The sequence below is a fragment of the Dendropsophus ebraccatus genome, chromosome 1 (assembly GCF_027789765.1).
Source record: "Dendropsophus ebraccatus isolate aDenEbr1 chromosome 1, aDenEbr1.pat, whole genome shotgun sequence".
In the NCBI taxonomy this organism is placed as follows: domain Eukaryota; kingdom Metazoa; phylum Chordata; class Amphibia; order Anura; family Hylidae; genus Dendropsophus; species Dendropsophus ebraccatus.
The window spans coordinates 123,311,706-123,338,562 of NC_091454.1; the positions used below are offsets into that span (position 1 = coordinate 123,311,706).

At 39.9% G+C, this 26,857-nt stretch overlaps 1 protein-coding gene and 1 long non-coding RNA gene across 5 annotated transcripts in view; one reads left to right on the forward strand and one right to left on the reverse strand.

Moving 5' to 3' along the window:
• The window catches only part of CACNA2D1 (calcium voltage-gated channel auxiliary subunit alpha2delta 1), a 506,289-nt gene that overhangs the window by 381,963 nt on the left and 97,469 nt on the right, over positions 1 to 26,857 (reverse strand). For all 4 annotated transcript variants that reach the window (XM_069978323.1, XM_069978313.1, XM_069978341.1 and 1 more), the window contains exon 3: positions 13,683 to 13,799. In XM_069978323.1, the coding sequence (XP_069834424.1) occupies positions 13,683 to 13,799 (117 nt within the window). The remainder of the gene's footprint in view (positions 1 to 13,682; positions 13,800 to 26,857) is intronic.
• LOC138797750 (uncharacterized) overlaps positions 11,816 to 26,857 on the forward strand; it is a 30,629-nt gene continuing 15,587 nt past the window's right edge. The window contains exons 1-2 of the long non-coding RNA XR_011363986.1: positions 11,816 to 11,898; positions 20,488 to 21,730. This is a non-coding gene — a long non-coding RNA (uncharacterized lncRNA). The remainder of the gene's footprint in view (positions 11,899 to 20,487; positions 21,731 to 26,857) is intronic.

The window sequence follows — 26,857 nt, forward strand, 5'->3', positions numbered from 1 at the left end:
TCTGGTGCTACAAAAACATGGCTACTTTCTTCCAGAGACAGCCCCACTCTTGTCTCCAGCTTGGGCGGGGTTTTGCTGCTCAGCTCCATTGAAGTGAATGGAGCTTAATTACAAACTGTACCTGAACTGGAGACAAGAGTCGTGTTGTCTCTGAAAGAAAGTGGCCATGTTTATGTAGCACTGGATAACCCCTTTAATCTAGCAGAGCATCCAAGGGACCATCTCAATACTCATGTTTGCGCTATGGATCCTCCCCTACACACACCTCAATAGCTAAAGGTGCACTGTATTCAGCATGGTCCCAGATATCTGTGACAACCTACCAGGACCTTACTGAGTTACTGTGAGCCTTTCCAGCTGCTGTCCATGCTGAACAGTTCCTAACTCATTCATGGTTGGCTTTACTTATTGGGCTTTACTTATTCTCTGATTGCTAATGAAGCCCAAGAAAACTGAAGATTAGTTTGCGGAGATGACATTTTTTTTTAATAGAATAAAATATTTAATTACTTCCACAGTTAATTCCCAAGTTAAATGCCACACCGCATGGGACATACAGTATGGGAGGAGTTTCAGTGTTAAAATATCTACTGTACTATTAGAACCCATGCCTTACTTGTTCCCCCTTTGCAAACTCAAGCCTTCCCTACGACAGCCTTCTCTATGCTATTGGTCATGCATATGTTCAGACACCCATTATTAAGTCAGGGCGCTTGCCCCCTCTCTTGTTACCCCCTTTTCCCCACTTACAATCCCCCATTCCCATTTCCCGACGCAACACCCTTTTTTCAAGTCCGTTCATAAAGGGATTTGCAAAGCCTTCTTGTTATGTTGTCATGTTAATATTGATATTGGTTACAAATGGGGGGGCGGGGGAGATGCCCCAGAATTGTTATTTCAATGGGAATATTATTGGGAATATTTACTTAGACATGTCCAGAGAGGTGACGCACCCTCTGTAAGTACAGCTAGTGATATTTTAATATTTTAGGATGTTAAAGAGAAAAAGTTATGCCTAAACTTGTGAATTTCTGTCACTGTACCCTGCATTCACATCTTTATACTGCTCACACACTAAAATGTGATCTAAAAAAATAAAGCTGTTCCGTAGCCGAGTTCAGTAACTTGAATGACCCCACTATAAATGATTGAAACAAAGAAAACACATTACAGTCAAGCAAAGTGCTACACGTGTACACGAGAAGTCCATCAATGACCTTGGGAAACTGTTGCTTTCAACACTCAATTGTACACACAGCATGCATAGTTTTTCCAATTATTTTCACAGTCATCGAAAAGAATCTGTCTGTCAAGTCTATGCTAAAGTGAATATGACACCAGAAAATAACAAGAGTTATATTTTCTAGATTCTGAAATAGACAGCACTTACCTCTTAGAAATATTGAAAATTGGCTTTTAATTGTTTTCTGATCTTGGAACAAGTTTTTTCTTGTGCTGTATGAAACATTACTTTATTTTTGTAATAACCACTCATAAAGACGTACAGCTCATTTAGGGTAGCTTCACACGTACCGTATCCGCAGTGGATTTGCAGCGAAATCCGCTGTGGATCCTTAAGTGTGAAGCTGAATGGGCCCCATACACGCAGCGGATCCGCTGCCTGTATGGGACCCGACCCCTTTATTCCCCCTGCCGCCAGCAGCCTGCAGCCTCGGCCCCGAGCATACATTACCTGCTCGGCGCTGCAGCTGTGTGTGAGGCTCCAGGCTCCCCTCGCTCCACATCAGTCAATCAGTGCACGGCAGCACTGATTGGCTGATGAGGAGAACGGGGAGCCGGGAGCGTTACAGGATCCGCTGCAAACCCATGTGAAATCCGCTGCGGATCTGGTACGTGTGAAGCTACCCTTAAGCAGAATAGAAGGAACAGTTTAAAATAAGGTAAGTACTAAGGGAATACAGCTAATTTTTCTAATTAACCCCTTGCCTTTGAAGCCTGTTTTGGCCTTAATGCCCGGGGCCTATTTTTCAAATCTGACCTGTCTCTCTTTATGTAGTTACAACTCTGCGGTGCTTTTAACTATCGCGGTTATTCTGACATTGCTTTTTTGAGACATATTCCTCTTTATGTTTGTGGTATACTTTGGTTGATACACTCAGTAGTTTTTTGTAAAAAAACAACAACACAACAAAAACAACAACGCAAAAATGTACACGTCTTTACATTCAAAATTCTCTAACCATAGCAGCCCAGAGGCACTGGGTTACCATAGTTACGCTTGTGCGCCTCCAGGGGAATGAAGGGGGGATCGGAGGTAGCGGATCTCCCTCCAGGTGCCCGATAGACACTGAGGTCCCACAGACCGCGACACCCATGGGGTGAACTGCCCGGGGGGGGGAGCGCGGCTCCCCTCCGGGCAGGGGCAGCAGTGTGACAAAACCCCCTCCCCTCTGTGACACAGCTCCATTACAATCATTTCAGGACAGGCCGATGCTCAGGAATAGACCCCTGTTGTGCAAGAAAACAGAAGTTCGAGTATTCTTGGTGAAACGCCACGTGTGACAGAAATGCACGCATTTCCAGGACGCGTGGTGCTTTACCAAGTCTATCAGAATTTCTGGATTACGAGTCAATGCTGCTGCTAGTGCGCTAGCGTCTGTGCTGACAGGTATCCTTTAAAGTGTTATTGTCACTTAAAAAAAAGTCATACAGACATGTCAAACGTTTTGATTAATTGAGGTCTGGATGTTCAGACTCCTACTGATCTTTAGATAGAGCCAGGAGAAGTGTGCAGCTGTGTGCTTCGCTCCCTCACTAGATGGTCTATCTGGCTCATTGATGGAGACATTCTCCATTATAAATCTGTGGAGCCCATCTCCTGCAATGAGTCAGATACAGCATCAGGTCACTCAGGGAAGTGTATAGCATGTAAAAAAAAATGACTGTAACATTTTAACACTGGCATCTGAAATAAATTCTACCTTTAGTATGTTTTGGAGAAAAATGGAGATAATCCCAATCTTAGAAGTGCAAAGCAATACAGGAATAAAGCTCTGTATGCTAGTGAGGTAGAACTAACAATTATTATGTATTACTGGTTGGGACATACTGTATGACTAAAATTAAAAGTGGTAGCAAACTGCTAATCAGGGTCCTGAAAAATGTATGCATGAATATAATCTTTTTTCATTTGAGGGAACCAAAGTAAAACATGATTATTTTGTTGCTGAAAGAATACATAGCTTTTAAGCCTACTAATTCACTGTTCAAATATATAGAATGGCAAAAATATGGAAAACTGTGCGGTTGGTAATGGTACAAAAGAGCAATATTGCCAGGGAACACCTTTACAACGTAAATATCAGTTAGTGGTATTAATAGAAGCCTCGGGCCCTTGCTGCTATTATATCCTTAACCTGTCTAAATGTACCCAACTTTAATGGTCATAGACACTGTACTTATTCCATTTTTACAGAAATGCCTCTTAGCACAGTATTAGGCCAAGTAACTTAAAATTGTACATGAGTTATCTATAAAAAACTATTTGACCAATAATTTGAAAACTGGATGATAACTGATATGGACAAAAACAAAAACAAAAAATAATAATATGAAATATATATAGTAGATTACATATTGCCTTGTCACAGAAATGATATCTTATCATTAAGACTGCTTCCCTTTCCCTATTGGCCTACAGTACTAGTTTTACAACAGAGAGTCCTCACTCATCTTGAATTTCTAATTTATTGCTACTGCTTGCAGAGTGCTTGTACATATTGTGGTACATGTGGTACATACTGTGTTTTGTTTGTACTTTATCTTTACTTGCTGAGCCTTTGGTAATTCATATTAAAATTGTTCACTGCAGTTTTCTGTTTTACACTGAATTTCCAAGTATTCCCTGCAAGTACAAAGTCTAGATGAAGCGCAGGGTAAGCTCATTGCAGCAGTCCTAATCTTATGTCATCCAGAAAATGTAATACTAAAATAGTCTGCAGTATTGTTCAGAAATAAAATGTACATCTCTAACATGTCCTTATTTCCATATAACTTACATCTTAGGTTTTAAAAGGAATTAATATTTTCTTTAAGAACAAAGATGAATCACAAATTACATAAAGTCTTAATGCCAATTCAATAGATGAGGATAATTTAAGCCGAATAGCTATGAAGTATAGATGTCTTGTCTTGTCTCCTTAATCTCCTGCTATCGATCACTTAAAGTTACTCTCCAAGAACTTTTTTAGGATGAAAAAGCACTAAAGAAATAATAAAAAAAATATTGTACGCATGAATTATTGTAATAAATATTATGTGTACAGTGAATCACTGTTTGCCTCCCTTAGCAAACTTAATCACTGTATGAAAACCAATGATACATGAACTATAAAGTTTCTCATAATTATGTTTGCCATATTTACAGGGGAAACAATGTATTGCCAAGGGTGGTTTTAATTACAATCAAGTGCAAGGTGATTGAAGTTTTAATAAGAAATCTAGCACTTAAAAGACATTAAACACAAAATTATCATGAAGAACTATCACTAATGAGCAATATCTTCTCAGGGTGTACTCTACAACACTTTGATACCAAGAAACTTTAGCTGCTTAAAGATGATGAACATTAATTAGTAGAAATATTATATTACTGCTTGCAGAGATTTCATTGCAGCAGAAACAAATTTAGCCTAATTTGAATAGCTTCATTTTTATATGCTGGATATTATGTCAGCTCCTTTATAATGCCAGCCATGGTATTTAAACATATGCGCATTTTACTTTTGCTAAGGAGCAACCTGAAAAAGTTGTTAACAATAAATAGCCAAAAGAATTAAATTTATTTGTGGTCCTATAACAAAAAAGTCAATTACAGCATGCTAAATTACTGTACATGCATGGAATAGAAATTTATGTCATATATTTTTATAATAAATATATCCAGACATGCTATTTTGTGAGCGTCAAGGAAAGCCACAATTACTGTGAACATTTCTACTACTTCCTAGAAAATCTGCATATGTAGAAATTTAAAAGCTAGGACCACAACCACACAATGTCTTTTCTCTGTGAATGGAGCCCTCTCTTTGGTGGCTCCATTCATAGAGAATGAACAGAGCTATCGGAGAGAGCCGAGTACTGCATTTGTCTCTTTCTGGTGGCTGAATGAATAGAGCCATGGGTCACGTGCTGTACCCTTGACTTTATACAAAACAAAGGAGCCAGAGTCCGATCTGGAAATCGTCGGGGGTACAGAGGTTGGAAAACCTGCAATCTCTTACTTGTCCCCTTTCGTGTGGATAAAGGATAAGTTAGTTTAAGCCTCATTTAAGTTTGTCTATTACCAGCAAACAGCCTTCTGTGTCCCCTCCTCCGTGTGTGTAGCTTGTGTAAGCTATCCTCTTTGTATGCTCTCCTAACTCTCCACACTCCTCTGCTTTATACAAATGCTTCCTTCTTTCAGCAGGGAAGAGAGGAACAGAAACAGAAATTGCTAGAAAGTTGCTCAATTTTGCATTCAGCAAAAAAATAAACAATACAAGTTCATAGCTTTTAATTATAAAGTGGTCCCTCAACATACAATAATAATTGGTTCCAGGATGACCATTGTTTGTTAGAACAATTGTATAATGAGTAGAGATGAGCGAACCGGGTTCGGGTTCGAGTCCATCCGAACCCGAACGTTTGGCATTTGATTAGCGGTGGCTGCTGAACTTGGATAAAGCCCTAAGGCTATTTGGAAAGCATGGATATAGTCATTGGCTATATCCATGTTTTCCAGACAACCTCAGAGCTTTATCCAAGTTCAGCAGCCACTGGTAATCAAATGCCGAACGATCGGGTTCGATGGACTCAAGCCCGAACCCGGTTCACTCATCTCTAATAATGAGACCACAACTCTATGGTAAACTGGTAATTGGTTCTAAAGCCCCCAAAATGAGAAAAAAAAATTAAGATTTAAAGTGAAATATGCAGATAATTATTATCAGTAAAGCAACAGTCAGAAAGGGTAACTGGGAGATGTAAAATACTTTCCATGTAGAGGACTGCAGTTTTTTCAAAGTCCAAGAAAAATAAAATGAAGCCATCTTCACCAGGTGCTCAAAGGCAAAGAAGCAGCTCATTCTGGCAGAGGTAAACAGCAGTATAAAACATGTAGCATCACATTGTACTGTAGGGAGGCACCACTATACAGCCAGCCAGTGCATTTTACCAGTAAAATGGCCACTTTCATTCATCAACCATCTAGTTAATCACATGGGTCTCAGATCCTCACTGTCTAGCAGTGTTAAGTATTGTATGTTGAGTCTGGTCTGTACTGTATGTTAAAAAAAAAAAAATATTGGATCCTGAGGTTGTTGTAGGTTGAGGGATCACTGTACTTTATGGGTTGCCCTTCTTTGTAGCCAAATTTAAAACAAATGAACAGGCATTGGTCAGTACAATTTCTGATATTTGCATAAAAAAATTTGTTCAAATGGCGGAAGGTATGGTTAGCATATCTTTGAGCTCAGTGCAAAAAGTAATATTAAGCCATGTTCACACACTGTTTAGAAAATTAATAATAACAACAATGGCTGTCATTTTAAATTAAAATAGCAGCCATTGTTTTCAGTCTTTGGCTATGTTCACACAACATCAAAAATAGAGAAAAGGCGGCCGATTTTGATATTTAAAATAACGTCCATTTTTGCCGCGATTTAGCTGACTGCGATGACAATACATTGAAGTAAATAAAAAGACAGACGTCCAATGCACACAATGTATGTAATAAAGGACGTTTTTGCCGCGGATGTCAAAATAATGAACATGATCATTATTTTCGGACATCTTTTGCAAACAGTGGTTATTTTTTATTAGTTGTTCACGCGCTATTTTTCTTTTTCCACCGCTCTTTCTCTGTTTTTACTATTAAATTCAATGGACTTTTCAATTAAGCCACACCCAAAGGCCAATTAGTAACCCCAAATTAGAATAATGTACCAACAGCCACCATTGCACTAAGGGGAGGCCAGGCTGCTAAATGGCATCCGTTAATTTAGACTCAAAATGACGGACGTCATTCTAAACGGAGCTGAACAAACATTGTGTGAACATAGCCTTACTGATGATTTCGATTTTGAAAGTTATAACAACAGTGACACTTTAAGTGCAGTGTAATAAAAAGAAACATGTTTTGAACTGCACAAACACATGTATTAACTACCACCATGTATGGGTTAGGATCTTTTGGGGATTATTTTAAACAAACAAAAAATACTCCATGTACAAAAAAATTAATAGCTCACTGTTTCTAAATGCAAGTTTCTGGTTGATTCATCAAACACTTTTTTATGCATCACACATCAAAGACTAAGTTATACAAGCACATTAATATAGTCTGTGTGAATACATTACACACAGTGTAAACAAAAAAAATATGTAGGAAAGTTCAAATTATAAGATAAAATAACTTTTATTCTAATAACAGATTCATGTCAATTCTAACAAAGTCTCTAGTAATAAACTTCAAAAAAAGCTAAAATGTCAGTTCACAAGGTAACAGTTCTGGCTTTACTGCATAGTTGTAAAGGTGTTATTTGCAAATCGACCTTCAGCTGTTCTAAGTTGACAACTGAATTAGCTAAATGCTGCAGATTACCCTTTTTAAAGGACATTTTACATATTACAAAGCAGCTAATTGGATTTTGTACACATGACATAGCCAATGAATTGTATAGGGAGTGAAGATAACCAGAGCTTTCCCCAAGCAATGTTTTTTTTACTTCACTTTCTCAGTATCCAATCAATCCATAAATCCCTTCCACAATGTGGCCTTCTATAGAAACATAAATGGGAGATGGGGCTGCTAAGTTCAGGGACCACTAATCTAAAAGTGGTCACAAGTGGTTGTAGGCTGAATGCTCACTAGTCTGGCAGTTATTTATCACAACCCCTCTATACACATGCACACAGCTATCTCCTATGAGAACAAATTATTAGACATGCAAAAATCTAACATTCCTGATCCTTCTCCTATGAGGGGAGAGTTGAGATACTCCAAACACATTAATTGTATGAACATACCCTAAGAATGAATTTAACTGTTATATACCTTATATAGAAGAATGGTTCCGGCTTCTCTTATCAGATTCTTTGACTTAAAGGGGTTGTCCGGCGCAAAAAAATTATTCACAGAATAACACACATTACAAAGTTATACAACTTTGTAATGTATGTTATGTCTGTGAATGGCCCCCTTCCCCGTGTCCCACCACCCCCACCCGTGTACCCGGAAGTGTGGTGCGCTATACATACCTGTCACGTGCCGACCACGGTCTCCGATCCTCAGCAGTGACGTCTTCTTCGGGCGGCTGGCGGATCTTCCCGAGTGCCGGCCGCCCTCTGCAGAGTCATCCGATGCTCAGCTGCGATTGGCTGAGCATAACTGTGCTCAGCCAATCGCGGCTGAGCGGCTGATGACGCGGTATAACTTTGTAATGTGTGTTATTCTGTGAATAATTTTTTATCGCCGGACAACCCCTTTAATCCCCTTACATCTCACCTTCTTAAAAGGTAATAATAATTTGAAGACATTTTTGACATGTCGTAGACTCATAAGCTTAGCACCAAGACCCCCACCAATCAAAACTTCTCAGTTGTCAGTTTATTAAAATTATAGTTAATTATGGTAAGGGTTTGTTTGAAGAACAAAAAAAAAACTGCTGCTGCTCCCCAACCCCTTTAACTTTCAACAGTTCACTGTATGCATTCAACAAAGAGGAGATGGATTTTTAGCCTCAATGAAAGATCAGGTAACCACTGACTATAGAAGTCTATAGTCATGTGGTTTACCATGGGACCAGATACTTGATTCATATATATATATATATATATATATATATATATATATATATATATATATATACATACATACACATACACATGCATACACACACTATGGTGCCTTGGATTACGAGCATTACTTTGTTTCGAGACCGTTCAAATCCAAATCACTCTTAAATCAAAGCAAATTTTCCCATAGGAAATCAATGAAATGCAAAAAATTGGTTCCACATCCCAGAAATAATGATTTTTTGTTCTGGATAACATGTAAAACAAATGAAACAAACATTTAGAAACAGCTGAATATGTGATATTATAAGTTACAGTATAATATAGAAATCAGCACGTGGAGTATAATGTATAGTAAGTGCATAAACCTGGAAAAACAGCAGCAGTTTGTAGATACAGAATGGAGTTGCAGATCCCCGTAATGCAGTAGCGTATCACAACAGGCTAGAATAGTGAAGCAGGGCTGCTGTCAGAGGTCTGTGTGGTCACATGACAGCAATGAAGAAGGGGTGTGTCTTCAGCATGGACCAATCAGGAAGTGAGAATCACAGAGCTGTGCAGGAGGACAGTGACAGAGACTTTTCTATACAGCAGTGTGAATGGCTGAAGTAAGTGCAGGCACAGTATAGCAGCAGTGTGTATAGCTGAGTGTGAGTGCAGGCACATTATAGCAGGAATGGAGAGGGTGAGAAACACAAGGGCTGAAAGAGACTGCAGGGAGCATGAAGGAATGAGCAGGGCATATGTGGCCACATGAATGCAGCACTCTCTGTCTGTGGAGAGAGGGGTTACAGCTATGAAGAGATTATCTCCACAGTCCTGTCCTCTAATGCAAGCCCAGCCTTAAGGTGATCTGCTATGATTTGGAAGGTGAGAAAGACTCCTAGGGTCAGAGTACAGCGCTGTAGACCATGCTATGCAGACCATTCCCCTCCCCCACTCCCCTCCCACCCAGCACTGGGAGCTCTTAAACCAAAGTAACGCTCTTAAACCAAGTTACAATTTTGAAAAACTGTGAGCTCTTCTTGCAAAAAGCTCTAAATCCAAGTTACTAGTAAACCAAGGTACCACTTTACATGAAAATATGCTCCAGATCAATGATGCTGCTGGTATTAGTAGATATGCTTTACATTGGAAAGCCAATTTTATCACTTTCAAGTTGGCATAAACATATTTATAATAGCAATGTTTCGGTCATGAAGACCCTTTATAAAGCTAATATATTCTGATTCCATGAAGCAATGAATAATTCATAAACCATTCTTTAGTTCCTTTCGCCCTGCCCACTCAGCTAGAATTGTTTGAAAGGTCTCTTTTGAAGCTTCTCTCTAACCAGTACCAGCAATGTAAATGGCAATTCTCTTGTCTATGCTGGCAAATTAAAGCCCAGCACTGTTGCACTATACATCTGAGTTATTTTTATTTGTTCATATAACTATTTAGATTATTAACATTTTTGTCAGTACAGAAAAAAATAAGGAATTATATTTGTGTGTTAGATCATGCAAATATATGCAGGGACGTGTAGCAAAATAACTGCATAAAAACTCTGCCCAGATTTTGACTTTGTCACCCTTGGAAATATGGCAGAAAGGAGGGATTTTATTTGATATATTATTTACATAATAGTTCAGAGTAGAATTGGGAAGTGTGTTTTGTGCATCACATTCTGCCCATTATTTAGTATCTGCGGGGAAGAGCTGCAAACAGCGGTCGTAAACACAGCCATCGGGGCACAGAATTCTTCCTGATGCCGTCTCACTTGCAAAAAAGGTCATTTTGCATCACTGGAATAATTATTTTAGGAATAATCATGCTTAGTGTTGATGAAGTATTCAGCACTCTTATTAAGCCCAACGGGATAGACAGCAATTTTATTTAGCATATATGTCACAAATGTTCATTTTCTTCAACATCCAATATGGTTGAAAATTCTCAAACATTGGAAATAAAATATGTGGTGAATTCATTGAAGATGCTATCATTCATAAACTGTGCTCTTTTTGGTTATAACATTAACATACAGAGCTGTACGGTCCTATTAAATTCAGTAGCCGGAAAATGTGCTATTTCACATTACTGCTAACAGGCTTCAAACCTGATGCAAAAGAAGGTCAGCAATGACTTAACAACCCCTTACCGCTTACAAGTCACATTCTCTCATTTGAGTAAAAAACAAATAGGTTGGCTCTTAGCCAGATTCTAATTTTCCTCTCTTACACATGATCTGTTGTACATTGGTCGCACTAAATTTACTACAAGAATCACAATGTACTTTCCTAATGAAGCATTAATGCAGCAAATCCATCACAAGTTGCATTGAGCTGCTGTTCTTGAATTACCACCTGCTTGCATAGTATAGTACATTAGGCTTCTCTATTGTCCGCTGACCAAGACAAGCAGCTCAGGCAATTGTAATACAGCAATGCTCAAGTACAATGCTAGCTGTAAATATCCCATACAGAAAAAAGGGCAGATGTGGGTCTAGTCCTATAGTGCAGCTGGATCATGGATTCTTTATCTTTCAGTTCTAAGTGTTGTTGTATCTGTTTATTGTGCTTTGTTTATAATAATCAGTCTGAATCATTGTTATAATAGTAGTCTACTATTGTTCAAGACATTTACAATAAAAATTGCCTAAAATGCACAAAAGATATAGTGGAAAGAGAAATGTCTGTGTTTTATTACTTATTTTAACGACAGTGCCTGAATTGTACCTGAATGGAAACCGAACAAGCTAAATAACACTCATGCCCAACCATTTTGGCACCACTCATGCCCAACCATTTTGATACTAGAGCTGATACTTTAGAGTACCAGGAGTCCATGTTAATCTTTTACTGAGTCAAAAAGGCTCAAGCTGGCTATAAAATAAAGGCCATATTCATCTGAATGATATACCATTTAATAGGTGTCAGGTCAGCACATGAGCAAGGCATAGGGTTGACCTCCAATAGCCCATCAGTACACCGCAATGTAATTGCAGGGTTATGGTGGTTGCCATGGCAATCAAAGGCCGAGTCATGGCTTCTGGGCCTGCAATAGAAGGAAACCTGTGAGGACCAACCACAGGCAGGGCTTATGTAATGGAGAAAATATATGGTAGATTCTAGCATACAGGTCTTTTATATCCACATTTAGAAATGAAATGTAAACTTTTATTTAAAAAATAACAATTTGCTGCTAAACTAAATCCTAAAAAGTAGTACCCCTTTAACATAAAGTAGATAAATTGTTAAAGAGTTATTTCCATCTCAACTAACATAGTTAAACTTGTAGGGTTCGTAAAGTTAAATATTTAAAAAAACTTATCTCCCCCCTGATATGCTGCTCTTTTTCTACCATTGTTGACAGTTCATTGTCTAGGTTACCAACCACCAGTATGGTCGGACTGATAAATATATATTTAGGTAAATAGATATAGGGGGGAATTTATTAAGACCTGTAGGCAAATCTTACATAAAACCCAGTCCCCATGCTGTATGACAGATTTATTTGAAAAATAAATAAATAATATATAATCATAAAAAATAAAAATAATAATGGAAATTAATAATGGAAAAATTGTTAAATTAAACATTTTATGCAACATGATGCTTGTACGCTTAGTATGCTACATTATAGTTATCTGACAGTTCTAGTGACCTTGGATAAGTAATGTTATCTCATGGAATTCAATCACCAAAATTAGACTGTTATACTAGGTCTTGGAAAGGAAAAACATTGTAAGCAAGCTTTGCTGATTACAATGGTGGAGCTACATAATCAGGTAGCAGAGCAGTAATGCTAACATGCTAAATGTAGTGAGAGAAGAAGTGAGAAAAGGGGCCTAAATAAGTTTGCACTAGTTGTTATTTTTATTTATATATATATATATATATATATATATATATATATATATATATATATATTTATTTGTACACTATTGTATATTACTGCAATACTGTGATGCCCGTTTCTAATATGTCCTCGTTTTAAACAACAATAATTAAATTCACGGAAAAATAAAGGTATATACATATCTAAATCCTACCCATTAAAAGGTGTCCTTTTGACAAAATGTTATTTACTTTACCTGTCAGTTTTTCAATATTATGGCTGATCTGCATATATATCTATAGGTGATCTCTCAGATTATCTTAATAATTTATTAAATAAAGGGAAGCAGCAGAGATGTACCCCTTAACAATGCCATCATGTAGTTAGATAATGAATGTATATGGTGGAAATAATCTTTAATTCTCACTGGGGGACTATGTTTTAGCATATACTATCCAATAAAATACTGCAAATCCTACAAAAACGGACAACACTATGTATTAATTCATATTAACAACTTTATTATTCAGAAATTCATAAAATACTAGATGAACTGGTTAAAAAGAGCCAATGGCTGCACACACAAAAAACAACCACCCACAGGATAAATGAATGTATAAATGAGAAGGCGGTATGATATAAGATTTAAACAATGGGTCTAAGTTAAATGATACCCAGTGGACTATTTTCCAAGAGACACATTGCAACACCCCCAGGCCTATAAAGTGACAACAGTGATTGCATAATGCCCAAATCCTCAATAGTGGCCAAACTGGAGGTGAAATAACATAATGCTGGTATTACCTGTGGTATGGAAGTGTGCATGTCCCCCTCCAACGCATGTTTCGCGCTGAGCTTTTTTTTTTTTATCCAATAAAATAGTTACAGTATAACATTTTTTAAAATTTTTTAGATAAAGAAATATTTCATAAGTACAAAAAAAAGGGTTTTAAACTAAAATGTATATATTGTTTAAAAAAAGTGATATTTTCCCATCCATATGATAAAGTAAAGCTATCTCAGGGGTATTCAATTAAACATCCAACATAAATTTTCATCTAACTTACCACAAGTGCTTTGGATCGATTTCTTAGAAGTTTTTCTATATTGGTTGCAGCGCTTTCCACAAGTTGACGTGCATTATTGGCCTCCACCGTATACAAATTTTTGTTTTTTAAGTAAATCTAAAGTAGAAGAAACAAATGAGAAAATTGAGAACAATATCAAGATGAAGAATGTAATTAGAAGTGTAATTATGACAATATTTATATTCCATAAGCATTACTATTACAATTTGAATGTTCCATCTTTATACAGTATGACATATATTTATTTATTTAATTTATTTCTTAATAAAATAAAATATTAAAATCATTCTTAAAGCGACTCTGTACACACAATCTTCACACGTAAGGGAATCGCAGCAAATTTCACGATGTGAGTAAAATCCGCTGTGATTCCCCTCCTGTCAGTTTCAATAAGATTACATACTCGCAGGGGAATTGTCATCCCGCTGCAAGTATGTAAGCGGCAGCCCCCGTAACCCCCCACACCCATAGCATACATTATCCGGTCCGTGCTACAGCTTGTTCAGTGCGCTGTCCCACTGCTGTCCTGATTAACTGAGCCGGATGTCCAGAAGCTGGCCCCTGGGCAGGGTCTCTTCTAATCACCACTTGTCTGAACATTGCACATATGACCTAACATGTGCACTGTTTGTGATGATTAAGACAGACCATACCCAGGGGTGTTCTTAATGATGAGGAGGGTGGGGAGGAAGGACAGAGAGGTGTTGCAGGCCTAGGACACAGCCACTCTAAGCCATGCTGATTTGACACAGGGCTGCAAGTTTAAAAGTTGTTTTTTAGGACAAAAACTGCATCACCTGCCAAATGGACCCCGAATGATTAAACATAGTATATATAGCACACACAGCAAATTAACCCCTTCCTACCCTGATCATCACACTGGCCCCTGTTGTTGTATCTACTCCTCCCCCCTGTCCCCGTTGCTATACCTAACAATCTCCCCTGTTACTGTACCTAATAGTCTCCTTTGTCTCCTGTCACTAGCTCTCATCACTGTACCTGATCATCGCCCCTGTTAGCCTGTTAGTTTACCTGATCATGACCCCTGTTAGTGCACCTCATCTTCACTCCTGTTACTGCACCTAATGGTCTCCTCTGTTACTGTACCTAATTGCTACTGGTATTATTGTACAGGAAATTTGAAAATATTATTTCTAAACTTCTAAGTCTGATTACATCCTGAAAAGTAAAAGGATCTTTACTAAATAATGCTGACATATTTTAACCCCTTCAAGACCAAGCCTATTTGCACCTAAAAGACCAGGCTCATTTTTCAAAATCTGACCTGTCTCACTTTATGCTCTTATAGCTCAGTGATGCTTTAACGTATGCTAGCGATTCTGAGATTGTTTTTTCATCACATATGGCACTTTATATTAGTGACAAAATTTGGTCACTACTTTGTGTGTTTTTTGTGAAAAACATCAAAATATCATGAAAAATTGAAAAAATTAGCATTTTATGAACTTTGAAATTCTCTGCTTCTAAAAAAGAAAGTCGTATCACATAAATTAGTTACTAAGTCACATTACCGATATGTCCTCTTTATTCTGGCTTCATTTCATAAACATATTTGACTTTTTTAGGGTGTTACGGGGCTTAGAAATTTATCAGCAAATTACCACATTTTCTGGGCACACAGCGGGGCTCAGAAGGAAGGGAGCGCCATCTAGCTTTTCCATTGCAGATTTTGCTGAAGAAGTTTCCGAGCGCCAGGTGCATTTGCAGTGCCCCTGTAGTGTCAGCAGAGAGAAAACCCCCCATAAGTCACCCCATTTTGGAAAGTACACCCCTCAAAGAATTCATCTTGGTGTGCGGTGAGCATTTTGACCCCACAGGTGTTAGAGGAAAGTATTCAAAATTAGACAGTAAAAATGAAAAACTCGAATTTTTCCAATAATATGTTCCTTTAGTTTGAATTTTCTCCATTTCACGAGGAACAGGAGAAAAAATTCACCCCAAAATCTGTAACGCAGGTTCTCCTGAGTAAAAAGGTACCTCATATGTGGGCATAAACCACTGTATGGGCACACAGCAGGGCTCAGAACGGAAGGAGTGCCAATTAGCTTTTTCAATGCAGATTTTGCTGAAGAAGTTTCTGAGCGCCAGGTGCGTTTGCAGTGCCCCTGTAGTGCCAGCGGAGAAAAATCTCGCCCATAGTCACCCCATTTTGGAAAGTACACCCCTCAAATAATTCATTTTGGGGTGTGGTGAGCATTTTGACCCCACAGGTATTAAAGGAAAGTATTCAAAAGAAGACAGTAAAAATGAATAACTCGAATTTATCCAATAATATGTTCCTTTAGTTTAAAATTTCTCAATTTCACGAGGAACAAGAGAAAAAAAGTACCCCAAAATTTGTAACACAGGTTCTCCTGAGTAAAAAGGTACCTCATATGTCGGTATAAACCACTGTATGGGCACACAGCCGGGCTCAGAAGGGAAGGAGTGCCAATTAGCTTTTTCAATGCAGATGTTGCTGCAGAAGTTTCTGAGTGCCAGGTGCGTTTGCAGAGCCCCTGTAGTGCCAGCGGAGTAAAATCTCGCCATAAGTCACCCCATTTTGGAAAGTGCACCCCTCAAAGAATTCATTTTGGGGTGTGGTGAGCATTTTGACCCCACCGGTATAAGAGGAAAGTATTCAAAAGTAGACAGTAAAAATGAAAAACTCGAATTTTTCCAATAATTTGTTTCTTTAGTTTGAAATTTCTCAATTTCACAAGGAACAGGAGAGAAAATTCACCACAAAATCTGTAACACAGGTTCTCCTGAGTAGAACGGTACCGCATATGTGGGTATAAACCACTGTATGGGCACACAGCCGGGCTCAGAAGGGAAGGAGCGCCAATTAGCATTTTCCGTGCAGATTTTTCTGAAGAAGTTTCTGAGCGCCAGGTGCATTTGCAGCGCCCCTGTAATGTCTACAGAATAGACCCCCCCCAAAAGTCACCCCATTTTGGAAAGTAAACCCCTCAAAGAATTCATCTTGGGGTAGGATGAGCATTTTGGCCCCACAGGTATTAGAGGAAAGTATTCAAAATTGGCCAGTAAAAATGAAAAACTTGATTTTTTCCAATAATATGTTGGTTTAGTTTGAAATTTCTAAATTTCACAAGGAACATGAGAGAAAACGTACCCCAAAATCTGTAACGCAGGTTCTCTCGAGTACAACAGTACCCCATATGTGGGCATAAACCACTGTATGGGCACACAGCAGGGCTCAGAAGGGAAGGAGTGCCAATTTGCTGGAGCAAAACAGTAGCTAGTAATAGTTATTAGAATAGCGCAGTTACTAAAATACAATAAAAAAAATTAGAATACAGGTAATGTGGGGTGGTTCCGGGTAATTTGGAGGTGGTTACGGGCAGTCTGGGGTGGTTACGGGCAGTCTGAGGTGGTTAAGGGTAATCTGGGGTGGTTACGGGTAATCTGGGGTGGTTACGGGTAATCTGGGGTGGATACCGTCAACATGGGGAGGTCACGGGCAACCTGCTGAGGTTACGGCAACCTGGGGTGGTTACAGGCAACCTGGGGTGAATACGGACAACCTGCTGTGGTTACGAACAACCTGCTGTGGTTACAGACAATCTAGGGTGGTTACAGGCAACCTGCTGTGGTTACGGGCAACATGGGGTGGTTACAGACAGTCTGGGGTGGTTACAGACAATCTGGGGTGGTTACAGACAATCTGGGGTGGTTACAGGCAACCTGCTGTGGTTACGGATAAACTGAAGTGCTAATAGGTAATCTGAGGTGGGTACCTGTAATCTGGCGTGGTTGCTGGCAATCTGGAGGGGGTCACTGGCAATTTGGGGTGGTTAGAGGCAAGGTGCGGTGGTCAGAGGCAAGGTGCGGTGGTCAGAGGCAAGGTGCGGTGGTCAGAGGTGACGTGCGGTGGTCAGTGGAGACGTGCGGTGGTCAGTGGTGATGTGCGGTGGTCAGTGGCGACGTGCGGTGGTCAGAGGCGACGTGCGGTGGTCAGAGGCGACGTGCGGTGGTCAGAGGCGATGTGCGGTGGTCAGAGGCGACGTGCGGTGGTCAGAGGCAAGGTGCGGTGGTCAGATGCGACGTGCGGTGGTCAGACGCGACCTGCGGTGGTTGCGTGCAATCTGGGGGGTTACATGTAATCTGGCATGATTACAGGCAACCTGGGGTGGTTATGCGCAACCTGCGGTGGTTACGGGCAACCTGGAGGGGTTACAGGCAATCTAGAATTGTTACGGATAGACTGAAGTGCTTATAGGTAATCTGGGGTGGGTACATGTAATTTGGGGTGGTTACAGGCAATCTGGGGTGATTACGGACAATCTGGAGGGGGTTACGGGCAACGTGCGGTGGTTACGGTCAACGTGCGCTGGTTGCGGGTAATCTGGGGGGTTACGTGCAATCTGACGTGATTACGGACAACCTGGGGTGGTTACGGGCTAGCTGCGGTAGTTACGGGTAATCTGGGGGGGTTGGGGGTAATTTGGGAGTAAACTGCAATTATTACTATAATAGAAACTTTTGTACTTTTCACATTCTTTTTCACTGTATTACTATGATTACTGTGATATTTTCTATCACAGTAATCATAGTTTAGTGACAGAGACCAAATTGGTCTCTGTCACTTTAAATTTTCAGAGCTGGCTGGTTGTGGAGCGCATGCGCACTTCATAACCAGCCAGGACACCGAGGAGGAAGGAGCTCCAGGATCAGGTGAGTATATGGTGTAGGGGAGGGTGACTCGGGGACGGGGGTGACTGGGGGGGGTGGGGGGGGTGGGGGGCGACTGGGGGGGTGGGGGGAACATCACTTTTTATCCCCTGTCACCAATCATTCATGGTGACAGAGGATAAAATGTTCCGGCGGCACATGGCACAAGCGATCAGCGGTATATAGTATATACCGCTGATCGCTTATACCAGGACCCCACAGGGGGGCTCCCCGATGACTGCCCCATGCTCTCCGCTACCTCCGGTGGCAGAGAGCATGGGGTTTTCATTCATTTTTACAAAGAGATCACTGTGAACAGACATTAGTCTGTTCACAGTGATCGCGGCGGCCATCTTGGATCTGATGGCCGCCGCGGGGAGGGGGGGTTAGATACCGGGGCACTAGGGGGGCTGGTCTGGGGTCTGATTTTAACTATTTCATCTCCCCCCACCGTGGATTCACGGTGGGGGGAGATGAAATATAGCGGCGGCACCGGCCCATTAGTGACCGCCGTGTCGGGGGTCACTAAGGGGTTAATGGGGGGTCAGCTGCGGGATCGCAGCTGATTCTCATTATCTCCGGTGCCTCACTCAGATGAGAGCAGGGACAGCGATCCCGTTCTCATCACAAACCCCCGTCAAAGCAGGAACGTATATGTACATTCCTACTGCACGGGGCATGTGCAATAGGAACGTATATATACAGATGGCTGACGTGAAGGGGTTAAATGTGAATTATTATCTCATTTGTGTTGAATGGCTATCCTTGTTACAAACAGAGAATTTCAAACCTAGAAATCTGTCACTAGGTTTTTTTCCACCCTAAATGAGGGCAGCATAAACTAGTGAGAGAAATGGTAAACAGATCAGTGTATTACTTCTATCATTTTGTACAGCCATTCTTCTAATAAGAAGAAGAAGCACCCCTCCCCCGCCCTCCAGCTTCGGATTGACACGTGACTGCCTATATACAGCATGGATAGATAACTGTCAACCAGCAGCTGGTGGGCAGAGTTCACTGAACAGCGTCCAGAAATAATAGGCAGGTACAGTTTATTATATTAAAGGGGTTGTCCGGCGAAAAAAAATTATTCACAGAATAACACACATTACAAAGTTATACAACTTTGTAATGTATGTTATGTCTGTGAATGGCCCCCTTCCCCGTGTTTCCCCCCACCCACGCTAGACCCGGAAGTGTGGTGCATTATACTCACCGCATCTCGTGTCGTCCACGGTCTCCGATCGTCAGCAGTGACGTCTTCTTCGGGAGCTTGGCGGATCTTCCCGAGTGCCGGCCGCCCTCTGCAGCGTCATCCGAAGCTCAGCCGCGATTGGCTGAGCATAACTGTGCTCAGCCAATCGCGGCTGAGCGGCTGATGACGCGGCCACGTCATCAGCTGCTCAGCCGCGATTGGCTGAGCACAGTTATGCTCAGCCAATCGCGGCTGAGCTTCGGATGACGCTGCAGAGGGCGGCCGGCACTCGGGAAGATCCGCCAAGCTCCCGAAGAAGACGTCACTGCTGACGATCGGAGACCGTGGTCGGCACGCGACAGGTAATGTATAGCGCACCACACTTCCGGGTACACGGGTGGGGGTGGTGGGACACGGGGAAGGGGGCCATTCACAGACATAACATACATTACAAAGTTGTATAACTTTGTAATGTGTGTTATTCTGTGAATAATTTTTTTTCGACGGACAACCCCTTTAATGCCCAACTAAACTCTTTCTTACCTAATGACTGTAGACCCCAGGCTGCTCTGTGGCAGCACTTTTGTGACAATTACATCATCAAGAGGGAGGCTGGTCTAAGCCCTGTTAGGCCACCCTCCCTTTGTCAGATGACACAGGTTGCTCAGCTCTGATTGGCTGTAAGCCATCTAACAGTTTTACAGAGTCAGTTAGACATAAGAGGAGACAAAGTGCATCATTGCAAAGCCCAAACCAGGAAGTACAGAAAAAATGAAGCCACCATCTGGAGCTTCAGGGACCTGCAAACAGGGGAAGTTCAATTGTAAATGTAAATGTACAAATGGTAAATGTAAAAATCATGTTTATGATTCATTGATTGTTTTTTTTTATCAGCTCCGGAGCACCCCTTTAAGTCAAGACTTCATCAGAACTAAGAGAAAAATGTCTTCTGGCAGTGGTCCTGGAACCTGTGAACTGGCACTTCACCTGTGAAGAGATAAGTAACGATTGTTTGTTATGTTCCTGCCTGCCCCTGCCGGCTTTGGAATTTTTCAAATCGACGGACTTCTCCTTCAAATGACATTTATTGTGGTACTAATACATAAATACCATCATACAATCTGAGGATACCTTGTCCTTAAGAAGTGTTCATGGCTATGACCTTTACAACACAAAAAGAAAGAATATGGACATTGTAGAGGGAATCATTCACTGCAAATTTGTCACATATTGCAGAAATGGGGGGTACCTACACATACATGATACAGGCATCATTGGGTATTCACAACATTAAAAGTCATGGCATATTGCTAAGATAAGCTATCCCATCATGCCAGCGGAGGGTCTGATTAATAGGACACCGGTAGAAAACCTATTTAGCTCCCTAGGTCATGAAAAATAACTGTGACCCATTATTATCATAAATAGGGTTTAAGAGTATTACTGCACCTGACAGTGAAAGGTAGGCCCAATGGTCTATCTAATGTTGTGTATGTGCAGGACCAGACTCCCAAGGGTATCCCATTAATAATTTACTGCCCTTAACTAGTGTTTATACTAAAAAGTTTAAAAACTGCCATTACTAATATCAAATGAGAAGATTTAAAACACATTACTATGGAAACAAACAGGTATTTAAAAAAGAACTGGCAATGTGCCAGACATCAAATTGTTACCTTGACACAAGTGAATCTTTATGCAATTCTTGTATCTATGAAGTTAGTAAAACTGTAGAACTGTATATTGAGAGTCTAGAATGTTAAAATGCATTCTTTCAAGTTAATGCAACTGAATGTTTAGTGTAACAACATACAGTTAAAAGTTACTGTACCAAGCTGCATTGGCAATGCCAGTTATAAAGGGAAAATGGTTATCACTGGCAAATAAACAGATTTATACCTGGCCAGTAGTATTACATACATCATTATTCATATCATACTGTGGCAGTAGTGTGGCGGTGGGGGCAGCCAGGTATATATACATATATAGTAATTGCCCTACATTATATTCTGTATAGTATGTAAGACAAATTCTTACTTTGCATTTAGGTGGCGCAAGAAGTCCCTGTGAATCCATACTACAGAGCTGAAGGCACTTTACGTACTACCTTATGGTGTTCCATATGGCATTGTATTCTGTAAATATTCTATTGCTTCTGGGGGGGCTGTAATATGGTGTTCGAGGACACAATTTTTGTATTCTTCTGTATGATACAGTGGTATAATAAGCTTCTATTCACTTCTATTCTATTAATTGTATATTAGTCATTTCTTGCTTCCACATCAGCAAATATTTGAATGTCTTTAGGGATTTGTGTGAAATACAGTGTTGCACTTACGTGACTAAAGATTAATCAATGCAGAAAAAGTCTTTTTAAATGTGTTCAGTCAAAAATCCATATAAATGAATTAGTCGACACATTATTTTGTGTCTTATACAGTGTGTCTTATGCAGTGTATTATATTATGCTATAGCAGTAGCATTTACTTTGACAATTAATCTGAAAGACACATTTAAGTAAGCAATGCAGGAAGCGTCTCATTAGAATGCGACTACATGAATTTCAGACCCTAAAAGACAGGTGTTACATATAAGCAATGAGATTTGTGCCAGTAATCATTTTGTTGCCTTATATTTCATACTATCCCATGGGGCTTCTTTATGCTGTTTGAAACTCCATTAGTGGATGTCTGTGTTGTTAACTCTCCTACATAACTATTTCACTTACTAACAAATATAACGTGTAGACTTCAAATGAGCTATAATATTACAATGTATATGCATCCCCAATTAGGTCTTGTTTTCTAAAATGCTGAGGCTGGTTCTTATGCACTACAGGTATTTGGGCTTTATATGAGAAGTGAAAGGAAAACAGCTTTTCTTCTTACCCCCTTCTCTGGGTTACTGCCAGTTTAAGAAAAAAAAAATCTAGCATGCACTCAAAAGGACCATTAAATCTTAAACCATTTTAATAGATTGGGCTCTAGTGGGGACCTAAATTAATCGCTTTTGGTTATTTTTTTAGTATATTTATTTTTGTCTCAAAATGTGCATAGACGAATATTGCCATTTTGCAAAAAGTAAATATCTCATATGGGAGTCCATCCTGCCTTCTCTGCCCTCTCAACTTTCTTGTCATGTAACCCTGCTATGGCCTCTGTAATAAACCTGTAGTGCAGCATCCTGCAGGAGCTGATTCAGGGCAAGAGAGAGATGGGGGTAGAAGTGGGAACTCATGTGCAGGGTTCTGGCAAGGCAGAAAAGGCTCTATAGTCCCATCCTTTGCCTATCTTATCCTTTGCCTAGCCCCCAGCCTCTGTCACTGCTCTATTTAGGAAGATGTGAAGGGCAGCTCCTGAGCCTTTTTAGCAGGAACGTCTTTAAGTTAACGTCCTTTTACATGTAAAGATTTGTCAGCAGCGAGATCAGCACTCATTTGCAGTGCCTTTACACAGTACAACAAATTGAGTGGCTGGGCCGCACAAACAATCCTTGTATCATTCATGCAGCCATGGAAAGTGACAGCATAGATATGTATATATCTGTGCTGTCAGTTTCTAGATCACAAGCAGTCCATACATACCTTTTGTGCTGCATGATTTGGCATCAGACTTTACTGGCTCTCCTGTCCTGTATATTCAGGGCCCTCCTCCTCGGTCTGTCAATCATTCTTGAGGAGGTGGTGGCCTAAAGCTACAGCAGCAGCCAGAAGATGGAAAAGCTGGATGCCGGATCAAAAGCAGCGCTGATGGTAGGTATGTACTGCATGTGGTCTGGAAACTGACAGCACGGATATATGCATATTTGTGCTGTCAGTTTCCCTTTATCACTAGCTGCTGTTTACACAAGAAGATGTGTGACTGATAATGATAAATTTTGAAGCCTGCTCTAAAGACACAATCAGCCGAGGATCGGGCATTTTCCGGCTCCTCGGCTGATTGCTGTCACTTTGACACGGAACAATTATTGGCTGAAGGAGTAATTTCAACGTTTATTGGGGGAGGAGTTTTGTAACTTTTTTTTTTTACACTTTTTAAGTAACCCAAGGGGGCTATTGCAAGCAATCATTAGATTGCCCATACTGATCAATGTAAGGGTCCCTTTACACAGAATAATATGACAGATTATCTGCCAAAGATTTGAAGCCAAAGCCAGAAACAGACTATAAACCATGATCAGGTCATAAAGGGAAAGCCTAAGATTTTTCCTCTATTCAAATCCATTCTTGGCTTTGGCTTCAAATCTTTGGCAGATAATCTGTCAGATTATCTTTCTGTGTAAATGGACCCTTATGCCACTGCATAGCATTGATCATTGTTATTTGTGCTCTGCATGTAGAGTCTGCCTGAGGCACACTCTAGATGCAGATTGCTGATCTAACAGTACAGAGATTAGTATTATACCTCTGTATCTAGGGGAAACTGATCATGGCACCCGCGGAGGTGGGGGAGGGGGTTCTGATCAGTCAGTGACAAGTACCGTTTCTGTCACTAACTCCTTTAAATACTTCAATCACTATGGATAAAAGAATTTAAAGGGTTAATGGAAGGAAGCAGTGGGATCGCGGCTGCCTGTCACTATACCTGGTTTCTGGGACACTAATATGTGCAGAGCTTCTTACACTCAAGCAGTCACACACACAATAAAACCACTTCACGCCTGGAAAGTATATATACATTGCAAATGCATAGGGTATTAACAATAGGAATGTATATAGCCATATGGCTGAAGGGATTAAAACATGAATCAAATAACATGTAATTTTATGAATATACATTCCCTTTAAATTTCATTTTATAAACATTAATACAAATGCAAACCCACCCAACTCCTCATATTATATAGGCACTGTGTAAAATAAACTGAGAATCAGTATACAGTAAAACAACAAAAAGTGCTTATGGGGCTGCATAAAAAAACACCCACAAGCAATCAAGAAAACTGCAACCTGTACTGCGTTGCGTTTCAGTACATTTTCTTTGAATTGTGAAATTAAATACAAAGACTTTTCCTCTATACAGACTCAGAAAGAGAGAAAAATTGTGATTTGAAAAGGCAAATGTGGATTATGTAGGGATAAAATTTAGTCTACTGTAAATAAGGGCACATTGTTAAATATTACACAAAAAAAGGGCAAACACACCAAGTGTTTTATTGTGTGAAATTACAATTAGACATGGTATTAATTCCACTCCAATGAACACTGGTGAAGGAAATTAGATAACGTTCTTAATATGGGCTGAAAGGGTTTTCTACCCAAAAATGAAAACTCGCCAGTAGGAGCTGCTGCTGCATACTTGTATCTGTCACATTTAATTTAAATTACAGTTCCTAATTGACTTGTCAAATATGAAAAGCAGCTTTAGACTTCCCCATACGGTTCTTGTGCTGTGCCATTTCTTGCTCATAAAAAGTAAAAAACATATCTATACCCTTTGTCATGTGTTTTTTCCCCAATAGAGAAGTCTGGGGAATGCCTTAAAACACAGCCTCCTTACAGCATGAACCTTGTCATTCGGTCTGTCTAAGGCTATGTTCACACAACATTATTTCAGCTCAGTTTAAAATGGCGTCCGCCATTTTGAGTCTAAAATAACGGATGTCATTTAGCAACTTAGCCTCCCCTTAGTGCAATGATTGGTGTTTGTGCATTATTTTAGTTTATGGACCGTTTACACGGAGCGATAATGCTATCGGCCGGCTGCTATCAGGAGCTGGGCCTTCTCTGATAATGACAGGCCACAACAGTCATTAACCTCTAAAAAGCTCCTGTTACGCATTGCATCGGGACGCATTGCTATGCTATGGTATAGCAATTATTAGTGTATGCAAACTAAAGATTGCATGTAAAAGTCCCCCAGTGGAACTTAAAAAGTGTCAAAAATAAAAAGCAATAATGCTTTTTAAAATTACCTCAAAGCCCCTCTCCCAATAAAAATTAATCCTCCCATTCCAATATACAAATAAAACATGTAGAAAGAAATAATCATATTTCTACCGTAGTGTGTGTCATCTTCCGCTCTATTAAAATATAACAATAGTCATCCCATATGACCAACATGGGAAAAAAAACCACCAGGATTGCTGATTTTTTGTTACATAAAAATTATACATAAAAAAAAATTATAAAAAGTGATCACAATAGGGCCATTTTAATAATAAATATTTTCAAAAGAAAAAGTTTTCATAAAAAAAAAAAAAATTGAAAATTTGTGTAAACTTGCATATCGTTGTGTTTGGACTGGCCTAAAAAATAACGGTAGACACTGACATCCCATCCCTCCCCCCCCCCCCCCCCCCAAAAAAAAAGGTCCAAAATTGCCTTTTTTCTCAATTTTACCAATTTTTTATTTTTATAAATAATATTTTTGGGGTTCTGTCATACATGTTGTGGTAGATTTAAATCGTAACTGTCATTTCAGGGTAATTTTTCAGAAAACAATAAATATCTATAGTACAAGCAATTTTAAGAAACTCTGTAATAGGTTTTATTTACCAGAAGAGTTTCCTTCTGTGCTAAAAAAGCTGTTTTCCTAGCTCCCCCCTGACTTCAGAAGAAGCAGGATTTCTGTGACTATTATGCTCTATGGAGAGGGAGGGGTTGAGAGGAGTGAGTGAGCATGGAGCAGTCCTACACAGCACAACACCCTGCAATCTTCTCTCAGCAAGTTCCTAGATAAACACTGATCTTTCTGACTTTCTGAATCCAGCATTTTAGGTGCCCAGACAGTTTACAAACAGCTGAACTTTTATATCTCCTCTCCCTGCTCACTCATCTCCCTCGGCCCCTCCCCTCTCCATAGGGCATCTCCATTTTGAGTACAGAAAGAGGCTTTTTTTCCTAATAAAACCTATTATAGAGTTTCTTAAAATCGCTTATACTGATACTTACATGACAGTTACGCTTTAAAGGCGCCCTTACAAAGTACATTTGTTCCTGAAAAAAACAAGCCCTTACATGGCCCTGTAGATAGAAAAATGAAAGCACTATAGCTCTTAAAAGGCAAAGAGGAAAATAAATAAAAATGCAAAAATAAAAACTGGCGTGGTCATTTATGCCATTTTGGGCTGGGTCATGAATGAGTTAAGTGATTGATATCTGGTTCTTCCACTCACCCAAGCTGTGTGTGTGTGTGTGTGTGTGTGTGCGTGTGTGTGTGTGTGTGTGTGTCTGGTCCAAATCAAGTCCTGGACCAGGTCCCTGATCTCCTATATCAAAGCACTGATATCCACTGATATGTAAATTTGTCTTGTCCTTGTTTTG